Source organism: Scyliorhinus torazame, chromosome 12, assembly GCF_047496885.1.
Source record: "Scyliorhinus torazame isolate Kashiwa2021f chromosome 12, sScyTor2.1, whole genome shotgun sequence".
Classification (NCBI taxonomy): domain Eukaryota; kingdom Metazoa; phylum Chordata; class Chondrichthyes; order Carcharhiniformes; family Scyliorhinidae; genus Scyliorhinus; species Scyliorhinus torazame.
This window is the reverse complement of record NC_092718.1, coordinates 228,510,694-228,522,551: the sequence shown is the minus strand read 5'-3', so window position 1 is coordinate 228,522,551 and position 11,858 is coordinate 228,510,694. Positions and strand designations below refer to the sequence as shown.

The 11,858-nt window shown below is 46.5% G+C and overlaps 1 protein-coding gene across 10 annotated transcripts in view; it reads right to left on the bottom strand.

Moving 5' to 3' along the window:
- The window catches only part of ncor1 (nuclear receptor corepressor 1), a 458,529-nt gene that overhangs the window by 67,490 nt on the left and 379,181 nt on the right, over positions 1-11,858 (bottom strand). For all 10 annotated transcript variants that reach the window (XM_072470035.1, XM_072470042.1, XM_072470044.1 and 7 more), the window contains 4 exons: positions 7,252-7,739; positions 6,293-6,418; positions 2,161-2,336; positions 503-723 (listed from right to left, as the gene is read on the bottom strand). In XM_072470035.1, the coding sequence (XP_072326136.1) occupies positions 503-723; positions 2,161-2,336; positions 6,293-6,418; positions 7,252-7,739 (1,011 nt within the window). The remainder of the gene's footprint in view (positions 1-502; positions 724-2,160; positions 2,337-6,292; positions 6,419-7,251; positions 7,740-11,858) is intronic.

Below are 11,858 nucleotides of genomic sequence, written 5' to 3'. Positions count from 1 at the left end.
TAAATGTTTTACTGTGTGTTAAAAGTACACTCGCAGACTCCTGTGAATGTGTTCAGTAATTGTCCTCCACGATTAAAAAAAGTTGGTTTGGATCTATCAGGCCAGGTTTCACTCCGGGATCTCACTTGTTCAGATTATCAGGTTGAACTGTGACACTGTGAAACCAGAAATGGGACCTGTTCATACGCAGGTCGCCTCTGCTGTTTGGGTGGTCAAAGGCTGTCTAGTTCCAAAGCTTCTTATCAGCAAACAACACAATTGGAAGTAATTATAACAATGAAAAGGCAACTTAATGATGAATGATCCTTCAGCTGTTCAATGTCAACGGAGCATGAATTCCTCCTGATCATTTTGACGCTCTTTGCACTGTTAGCTGGAACTTGTGCCCAGTTTATTTTCCAAATGTTTTAACAGCAGCTAAACATTTTGAGTCTATTGCGCATGCTAGCTGACTCTCAGACTAATTGAATAACAAGGTTTATACCCGAAACTCCTTGCTTACCGTCCTCTGCCCTTTTCAGTTGGGTTCTCAGGCGAGACCCTGGATGGTGGCCTCTGATGTAGAGCAGTTTGCGTGGACTGTGGCTGAGAGTCTGTGCTGTAATGAGCAGAACCCTTCCCTCGGTTCGAGACCACTGGGGATGTTTGGAATGTGGACACTGGAGGCGGCTGTGATGAAGGACTGCTGGACTGATTTCGAGCAAAATCCTGTGTAATAATGTGCTAAAAAAAAGAAACTAATTTGAGAACTGAGTTTCAGTACAAATGGCAACAGTTCACTGGACACGAAAAGCACAAATTGAGCGCTGCTGCACTTTCCATGTTTGCTAGTTGCTCCTACTGACTGGCACGTAGAGCAGTTCACACATAGGCTGGTGTGCACAGGCGCGCACAAACTCGCCAACATCAACACAGACCAGCTACACAATCCAGTTAGAAAAACCAAGAAAACTTGCAACACGGACCATTCAAACCCACCATGCTGTTCAAGCCACAAAAAAGGACTGAGCTGAATCCACCTTCCATCTCTCGGTCCATTGCCCTGTAAATTATGGTGCTTTAAGTGCATGTCTATGTAAATGCATGAAGGTTTCTGCCTCTACATTCTCAGGCTGAATGTTTCAGATCCCCACCACTCTGAACAAACCCAATACCCTTTAATCCTTCTTCCAATTACTTTACATTTACACCCTCCAGATTACTGAACTGTCTGCTAAGGGAAAATGTTCTTCCTGCCCTCTCTACCTAGCCCCTTCCAAATGTTTAAATCTCAATTAAATCCTCCCTCAAACTCTTCTGTTCCAAAATATGCAACCCAATCTATTCAATCTTTCCGAACAGCTAAAATTCTACATTCCTGGTAACATCCCTGTAAATCTACTCTGTACCCTCTTGGAATCTGGTGATCACTGCTCCAACTGTGGTCAAATTCATGTTTATACAATTACAGCAGAACCTCCCGGCTATTCTATGCCTTGGCTTCACAGAATCTCAGAATTGTTACGGCATTGAAGGAGGCCATTCGTGTATGTACTGGCTCTCCGACTGAGCATTGTAACAGTGCCATTCTCCTGTCTCTTCCTCATATCCCTGCACATTGTTTCTATCCAAATGATGCCCTCTTGAATAACTCAATGAAACCTGCCACACTTCCAGGCAGTGCGGTCCCAACCCCAACCACTTGCTAAAAGGTTTCTTCCCCACATTGCATTGGCTTCTTCTCCAATCACTTTAAATCTGGGCTCTCTTGTTCCCGATCCTTTGACAAGCAGGGACAGTTTCTCCCCATCTACTCTGTCCAGCCCACTCATGATATTGAATATCTCTATCTAATCTCCTCTTACTCGTCTCCTCTCCTAGAACAGTCCCAACCTCTCCAATTTATCATCAATACTGAAGTTTCTCAGCCTTGGAACCATTGTTGTAAATCTCTTCTGCGCCCTCTCCAATGCATTTACATCCTTCCTACAATGTGGCGCCAGAACTGTGCACAATATTCCAGCTGAGGTCCAACTGACACCCTATACAAGTTCAGCATAACCTCCTTGCTCTTGTGCTTATAAAGGAAAGAATTCCATGTCTTCATAAAAGTAAGATACTACAATCACACATAGACAGAAAGCCATATCAATGTGCAGCCCCTTGCCAGGCCTTACTTACATGGATGTGGTCAGCAAGGGTGATCAATTTGTGTGTTTTGGAAACTTGAGGATTAGGAGCAGAGGAATACACACTGTCAGGCTGGGAAGGTGGCTGCTGCTGCTGCGGAGATGGTGACTTCTGCAACATCCTGTACCGACCCATGGACACATCAAACCCTCGAGTGTTAGGTTCACCTTTAAAAACAGATAAACACTGAACATACCAAATTTTCTCTCAAATCTCCTCTTGTTCACTCATGCCCAGGAATGGATGCCCACACTATTAGCTATCATAGAGTAGGATCCGCAATAGTTTAAAAGTGCACCAGCCTCGTATTAGAAGTGTTAACATTTCCATGGGGTTAAGGCACCACGACTAGAGTATGTTAATCACCCGCAGCCTCATGCAGCTTCCCTGGTTAGCCTGCCCAACAAAGTATTGCCAACTGCACATGCACATATCGCACACAACTTGGGGAGTGATAAATTGCTGTGTTACCTGCACTATGCAAATTGTTATACCGAGTGAGTACTGGATGGTTGGTTGATTTGCATGGATTAGTTTTGCAATCCCATCATTTCCAACCGTAGTAATCACATTGCTAACCCTTCACATCTGACTGGCACTCTCTGCCTCTCATCTCTGTTCCCTCAGTATTCTGGTTTCTTACTGTTTCTCACTCCCATCTCAAACAGGTACTCCCACGAATCATCTTCCTCCCCAGCTTAATTTCTCTCATGTAATCACTTCCTCCAATATTACCAAGGGAGCACTATTTCTCATCTATATGAGCAGCACGGTTGCACAGCGGTGAGCATTGTTGCTTCACAGCGCCAGGTTCGATTCCCGGCTTGGGTCACTGTCTGTGTGGAGTCTGCACATTCTCCCCGTGTCTGCGAGGGTTTCCTCCGGGTGCTCCGGTTTCCTCCCACAAGTCCCGAAAGACGTGCTGTTAGGTAATTTGGACATTCTGAATTCTCCCTCTGTGTACCCGAACAGGTGCCGGAATGTGGCGACTAGGGGCTTTTCACAGTAACGTCATTGCAGTGTTAATGTAAGCCGACTTGTGACAATAATAGATTTTTAAAAATATGTTGACCGTTGACAACATCATCCAAAAGTACAGCATCGGCTGCCAACATTGAGCTCTATCTCAGCACCCCTCCCCCTCAACTCCTCCACTGCTGCTACATCATCAGACTGCTTATCCAACATTCGGGACTGGATCTGTAAAAACTTCTTCCAGTTAAATATTGGGTGGGCAAAAGCAATGGTTTTTCTCCGGAAACTGACTGAGGCCAAACCAGATTTGACCCAGAAAAGAGCTTTCAGCTACGTGTGTGTCATCACCATGACAGCTTCCTCCATCTCTGCTTTGTTAGCTCCACACCTCATTATTTCATATTCTACCTTATGTACACTTGAGGTAATCTAAACGTTGCTGCCCATGTTCTTACTCTGATCAAGCCCCAAAACTCTATTACTCCTGTACTCACTGACCTATTCCTCTTGTTCTCACTGACCTATTCCTCTTGTTCTCGCTGACCTATTACTCTTGTTCTCGCTGACCTATTACTCTTGTTCTCACTGACCTATTATTCTTGTTCTCGCTAACCTATTACTCTTGTTCTCGCTGACCTATTCCTCTTGTTCTCGCTGACCTATTACTCCTGTTCTCGCTGACCTATTACTCTTGTTCTCGCTGACCTATTACTCTTGTTCTCGCTGACCTATTACTCCTGTTCTCGCTGACCTATTACTCTTATTCTCACTGACCTATTCCTCTTGTTCTCGCTGACCTATTCCACTTGTTCTCATTGACCTATTACTCCTGTTCTCACTGACCTACTACTCTTGTTCTCACTGACCTATTCCTCTTGTTCTCACTGACCTATTTCTCTTGTTCTCGCTAACCTATTACTCTTGTTCTCGCTGACCTATTACTCTTGTTCTCACTGACCTATTACTCTTGTTCTCGCTGACCTATTACTCTTATTCTCACTGACCTCTTAGTCTTGTTCTCACTGACTTATTACTCTTGTTCTCACTGACCTATTACTCTTGTTTTCACTGACCTCTTAGTCTTGTTCTCACTGACCTATTACTCTTGTTGTCGCTGACCTATTACTCTTGTTCTCACTGACCTATTACTCCTGTTCTCGCTGACCTATTACTCTTATTCTCACTGACCTATTCCTCTTGTTCTCGCTGACCTATTCCACTTGTTCTCATTGACCTATTATTCCTGTTCTCGCTGACCTATTACTCTTGTTCTCGCTGACCTAGTACTCTTCTTCTCACTGACCTACTACTCCTATTACTGTTGTTCTCGCTGACCTATTACTCTTTCTCGCTGACCTATTACTCTTGTTCTCACTGACCTATTATTCTTGTTCTCGCTGACCTATTACTCTTGTTCTCACTGACCTATTCCTCTTGTTCTCACTGACCTATTCCTCTTGTTCTCGCTGACCTATTACTCTTGTTCTCGCTGACCTATTACTCTTGTTCTCGCTGACCTATTACTCTTGTTCTCGCTGACCTATTCCTCTTGTTCTCGCTCACCTATTACTCTTGTTCTCGCTAACCTATTACTCTTGTTCTCGCTGACCTATTACTCTTGTTCTCGCTGACCTATTACTCTTGTTCTCGCTGACCTATTACTCTTGTTCTTGCTGACCTATTACTCTTGTTCTCGCTGACCTATTACTCTTGTTCTCGCTAACCTATTACTCTTGTTCTCGCTGATCTATTACTCTTGTTCTTGCTGACCTCTTAGTCTTGTTCTCACTGACCTCTTAGTCTTGTTCTCGCTGACCTATTACTCTTGTTCTCGCTAACCTATTACTCTTGTTCTCACTGACTTATTACTCTTGTTCTCGCTGACCTCTTAGTCTTGTTCTCGCTGACCTATTACTCTTGTTCTTGTTGACCACACTGTTCTCAGTTAAGCAATACCTCAATTTTAAATTCTCTTTCTTTGGCTTCCAATACCGCCATGGCCTTGTCGCTCTGGTGGCTAGCCATCAGCTGCTAGAGCACCAAGATCTAAAATGTTCCACCAAAACTCTGCAGATCTCTATTCTTCTTTTAAGGTGCTCCTCAAAACCTCTCTGTTTGACCAAGCTTTTGCCCATCTCCCCTACATCGCCTCACATGGCTCAGTCTCAAACGTTGCTTTACAATGTTCCTGCCAAACACAGAGATGTTTCATTACATTCAAGGTGCCATTTAAATAAAAGTTGTTACAATTTCTCTTGGTGAAGATAGTCATCGGTTGACATTTGTGTGGCGCAAATGTTACTTGCCACTTATCAGCTCAAGCTTAAATGTCCAGGTGTTGCAGTATGCGGACATAGCTATTTGACTTTCTGTTGGAGGCAGCAACTAAACGGTGCAATTATCAGTTAGAATTTCCAGTTCTGACCATCTGATGGAAGGAAAGTCACTGATGAAGTATCTGAAGGTGGTTGGGAATGGGACACTAACCTGAGGAACTCCTGTAGCGACAGCTTGAGGCTGAGATGATTAACCTCGGAAAAACACAATCCACCTTCCTTCATGCTAGGTATGACTCCAACCAGTGGAATGTTTTCCCTGATTTCCACTGACTCCAGTTTTGCTGGCGTGCCTTGATGCCAGTCAGTCAAAGGCAGTCCCTCTCACATCAACCCTGGAATTCAGTTATTTTGTCTACGTTTGGACCAAGACTGTAACCAGTTCTGGAGCCTAATGGTCCTGGTGGAATTCAGACTCAGCAAGTAGATTAAGTGTAAGAGCTTCATAGCACTGTCAACAACCCCTACCTTTACTTTGCTGATGATTGAGAGGTGACTGATGGGGTGGTAATTAGCCATATTGGATTTGTTCTGCTTTTTGTGGGAAGGGAATACCTGGGCAATTTTCCACAATAGTCAGATAGATGCCAGTGATGCAGCTGTACTGGAACAGCTTGACTAAGCAATGCCTAGTTATAGAGCACGTCTTCTGTGCTAGAGAAGGGATGTTGTTGGGGCTCCTAGCGTTGGTTTATCCAGTGCAATCGGCTGTATATTGCTATCATGTGGAATGAATTCAATTGTGATGGGGTTCCTGATCTCATCATATACAAATGGCACTTCCCGAAGAGGAGATATTTAAAGGAACTTACCATCTCCCTGGGAGGGTTTGTGCACCTCCTGCTGGGCAGGTTCAAGTTTCTCCTGTACAGGCGAGTTTGCAGGACTGATTACCTCAATAGCTTCTGCACTGGGCATGTCATAGCGATGGGAAGATACTAGGAGAGAAACAAATCCCAGTGTAAATCCTTTATTCCAAGCAGCCCTTATACCTTGAAGGCCTCATTTCTATCTTGAAAATCTGCTGTCAGTGCCCACTGAAGCAAGTTAAGCTCCAGTACTATTCCTCCCTGTTCTTGAGCATATTCGTTCTAGAATATAAACAGGATCTGCCTGTGTTCTCGAGTAGTAAGTGGTGTAAATGGTGGGAAGAGAGAAGCTGTTCTCTATGTTGGAATTTCTCAGTCATTTGGCTTAAGTTCGCTGATGTGGTCATTGGGTCCTGTCTCAGCGAATCTTACTACCAACTGGCTTATAACCAAAGTACAAAAGTAAAATGAGAGGCTGCTCAGGAGGGTGGAAGCTATCTTGGGGCAGACGGTTTGCTCCATGTTTTGGCCAACGTTCCTCCCTCATGCAATGCAACACTGCAGAAACAGATTAACTATTCAGTCCTTAATTTTGGTGGGAACTTGTGAGCATATTGGTTGCTTGTCCCAGACACCAGAAGCCCCATCTATAGGTTTCACAAATACAATCCCAAGAGAATTTTTGAGCACCATGGAATCGTCTTAGGGGTTATATTTCTGCTCCAACTAATATGTTTCTCCCAGTGATCATTGATATAAAATTCTCTACCCAAGCACAAATAGCGATATAATCTCCCATCCACTCAGGTCAGGCAGGGACTGCAGCCTGGGATTCCGAAAGATCAGTTATCAGGAAGCTTACACATCAGTATTTCTGCTGCGTACATTATGATGCATACAGCTGAGATACCCCAAACACGATACAATTACTGGGGTGAAGGATTACACAGGAAGGTGCTTACCGCTACTGGAGGAATCGGAGCTGTGAGATCCTCGTTCCCGGCTGTCTTTATCAGATGCAATCTGTCTGGTGATGATCACATCTATAAAATTTGCTGCTGTTATCGTGGTCTTGCCTCGAGTCCTCAGCTCCTCCTCGTATCTGGATTTTGGGGGTGGTGCTTTGTCCTTAATGTTCTCTGGATATCCAGACGGACCCTGGCCCTTGGCCGAGGTTGAATATGGTGACTGCACTGACCGTCGCTCATGTTCAGTCTGCGGCTGCTGTTGTGCCTGGTGCTGATGAACATTCTGCTGTTGTTCACACATCCTGCGAGCTGTCATTTCTTCCACCCGGGGGGCTTCGTGTTTGTTCTCTTTACCTTTTGTCATCTCGATCTGAGGTGCAGAGGCGGCAGCATCCACCAATGCTGCAAGGGCATCTGCTGCAGTGTTGTAGCGGGAGGCAGAGAGTCCCTGCGCCATGGCCAGGGCGCTCTGTGGCACCTGCCTGTCAGCAAAAACGGCAAATTGTTTTAATGTAACACCTACAACTCTTGCATAGTAAAAAAAACCTCAGGAATGCTGCAATGCAGGAACACTACAGCTGATGCATTCATAGAAACAAGGAGCAGGAGCCTGGGCCATTCGGCCCTTCGAGTCTGCTTCGCCATTCAACATGATCATGGCTGATCCTCGATCACAGTGCTATATTCCCACTTTCTCCCCATATTCCTTGTTGCCACTAAAATCAAAAACATCATCTCTCTCTTTAATACATTCAGTGACTTGGCCTCCACAACATTCCGTGGTTCAGAATTACACAGGTTCACTACCCTGTGAGTGAATAAATGTGTCCTCACCTCAATCCTAAATAGTCTACACCCTATTCTGAAACTGTCTCCCCTGATTCCCCAACCAGGGAAATAGCCTCCCTGCATCTACTCTGTTCATTCAGATCTCTCATTCTTCTAAACTCGAATGAATACATAAGACATAGGAGCAGAATTAGGCCACTCGGCCCATCGAGTCTGCTCCGCCATTCAATTATGGCTGATATTTCCTCATCCCCATTCTCCTGCCTTCTCCCCATAACCCCTGATCCCCTTATTAATCAAGAACCTATCTATCTCTGTCTTAAAGACACTTAGTGATTTGGCCTCCACAGCCTTCTGCGGCAAAGAGTTCCACAGATTCACCACCCTCTGGCTGAAGAAATTCCTCCTCATCTCTGTTTTAAAGGATCGTCCCTTTAGTCTGAGATGGTGCCTCTGGTTCTAGTTTTTCCTACAAGTGGAAATATCCTCTCCACGTCCACTCTATCCAGGCCTCGCAGTATCCTGTATGTTTCAATAAGATCCACCCTCATCTTTCTAAACTCCAACATGTACAGACCCAGAGTCCTCAGACGTTCCTCATACGACAAGTTCTTCATTCCAGGGATCATTCTTGTGAACCTCCTCTGGACCCTTTCCAAGGCCAGCACATCCTTCCTTAGATATGGGGCCCGAAACTGCTCACGATACTCCAAATGGGGTCTGACCAGAGCCTTATACAGCCTCAGAAGTACATCCCTGGTCTTGTATTCTAGCCCTCTTGACATGAATGCTAACATTGCATTTACCTTCCTAACTGCCGACTGAACCTGCACATTATCCTTAAGAGAATCGTGAACAAGGACTCCCAAGTCCCTTTGTGCTTCTGATTGCCTCAGCATTTCCCCATTTAGAAAATAGTCTATGCATAAATTCCTCCTTCCAAAGTGCATAACCTCACACTTTTCCACATTGTATTTCATCTGCCACTTCATTGCCCACTCTCCTAGCCTGTCCAAGTCCTTCTGCAGCCCCCTCGCTTCCTCAATACTACCTGCCCCTCTACAGATCTTTGTATCATCTGCAAACTTAGCCTTCAGTTCCTTTCTCCAAATCATTAATGTATATTGTGAATACAGGCCTTGCCAAATCAATCTCTCCTCACAGGATATTCCTGCCAACTCTGGTATCAGCTTAGTGAACCTCCGTTGCACTCCCTCTATGGCAAGCATATCCTTTCTAACTTGGGAGACCAAAGGTGCACGCAATACTCCAGGTGTGGTCTCACCAAGGCTCTGTACAACTGCAGTAAGACAGCCTTACCTCTGAACTCAAATTCTCTTGCAATAAAGGTCAACAGACCATCTGCCTTCCTACTTGCTTGCTGCACCTGTCTCTTTGCTTTCATTGACTGGTGTGAGGATACCCAGATTCCTTTGTACATCCACACTTTCCAATATATCACCATTCAAACAATACTCTTCCTTTCTGTTTTTCACTCTGAAGGGTATAACTCCACACGGTAACCCAGTGGTATCGTGCCTTGATTAGTAATCCAGAGACCGGGATGAAGCTCCAGGGATCCGGGTTCGAATCCCTCCAAGGCAGATGATGGAATTTAAACTCAATAAAACATCTGGAATCAAAAGTCCATTATTACAATCCCCGGGCAGACCCCAACAGTGGCTAGGGTACTGGACTGAAAACCCCAATATTTTCTTTTCTTTTTTAGAGACTGTGTGGAAAGATTGATTCCAGGAGTGACTGCATGAAGAAATAGAGCTTGGTTATTTTAAAGCAAAACTTTATTATAACTACAATCTTAAACTTCAGAACTTCAACCACTTACACGTACACCTTAAAATGTCCCATTAAGACTTCCGGTTGCGGCGATGACCAGCAAAGCCGCACGTTTCGGCGGCTTCAGCTCGAACGGACCTGCGGGCTCTTTTAAGAGCCCCAACGGGAAATTTTTTCGGGACGAAACCCGGTGTGGGGTGAGGCAACAGGGAGTCCCCCCCAGCGGAAAAGAAAAATATCGGCAGCGGCGGGCAGATCTCGGAGAATCCTCGAGGGCAGCGGCAGAAAGGGATGGCGGCGGAGGGAGCCCAGGCGACGTGGGGGCCGGACCAGGGTGAGTTTCTTTTTAAAAAAATATATTTTATTAAAGTTTTCAAACACAATTTTTTCCCCTTACAAATCAAAAAAAAAGTAATATGATAACTGCAATATAACATTGTTTAACTAACATGGTAAATTAACCAAATAACACGAAGTAATACTCCCCCCCCACCCCTCCAAAAACCCAAACAATTTACTCCCCCCCCCCCCCCCCCCCCCCCCGCCCCCGGGTTGCTGCTGCTGGCCATCTATCTTCCCTCTAACGTTCCGCTAGGTAGTCGAGGAATGGCTGCCACCGTCTGGTGAACCCTTGAGCCGATCCTCTCAGCGCAAATTCATCTGTTCTAGTTTTATGAACCCCGCCATATCGTTTACCCAGGCCTCCAGTCCGGGGGGTTTCGCTTCCTTCCACATGAGTAAAATCCTACGCCGGGCTACTAGGGACGCAAAGGCCACGACATCGGCCTCTTTTGCCTCCTGCACTCCCGGCTCAGGATGAGTTTCTAAGACGGTGTGCGGAGCTGTTAAAAAAGGAGGTGCTGGCCCCGATGCTACAGGCAATCGAGGGGCTTAAAGAGACACAAAAGGCCCAGGAGATAGAGTTCCGTGTGGTGGAGCAGAAGGTAACGGACAACGAGGACGAGATCCTGGGCCTAGCGGTCAAAATGCAGACGCACGAGGCGCTCCATAAGAAGTGCAACGAAAGGATTGAAGTACTGGAAAACAGATCACGGAGAAAGAACCTCTGGATCCTGGGTCTCCCCGAGGGAGTGGAAGGAGCTGACGGCGGGGCTTACGCGAGCACGATGCTACGCTCGCTAATGGGAGCTGAGGCCCCCTCGGGCCCCTTGGAAGTGGAAGGGGCCCACCGGGTCCCTGCGAGGAGGCCAAAGGCTGAAGAACCACCTGGGCGATGATCGTGCGATTTCACCGCTTCAATGACAGAGAGGTGGTTCTGAGATGGGCCAAGAAGGTACAAAGTAGTAGATGGAAGAATGCGGTGATACGAGTGTATCAGGATTGGAGTGCGGAGGTGGCGAGAAGCAGGGGCGAGTTTCAATCGAGCCAAGGAGGTGCTGCACAAGAAGAAAGTGAAGTTCGGGATGTTGCAGCCGGCGCGATTGTGGGTCACGCACCAGGATAGACATTACTATTTCGAAACGGCGGAAGAAGCATGGACCTTCATTCAAAACGAGAAACTGGACCAGAACTGAGGGACTGATGTTGGAGGGGAAACGACAATGCTGATGTATAGAGAGATGTAAATTGCTTCCGAAAGTCAGCTGACTTCAACTGACCCCGGCTTCTCCCGCTCTCTCCTTGACCCCCCCGTGGGGGGAGACACTGAGAAATGTGGGCGCCGGGGGGGGGGGAGAGGGGGGGAAGAAGACACAGGCGGGGGATGGGGAATGGGGCGGTAGGGGGAGCTGCGCCATGAGGGGCGGGATGGTCCTAGAGAGCACGGGGTTTCTTTTTCTTTTCCCGCGCCAGAGAGATGATGGCGGGAAGATAGACGCAAGGAGGATGGGAGTTCCTCACACGGGGGGGGGGGGGGGGTCAAGGAGAGAGCGGGAGAAGCCAGGGTCAGTTGAAGTCAGCTGACTTTCGGAAGCAATATGGGGGGAGTAACCATGCTAGATGGGGATCTACTGGGGGGGGGGGGGGGGGGGGGGGGGGGGAAGACGACACAACTG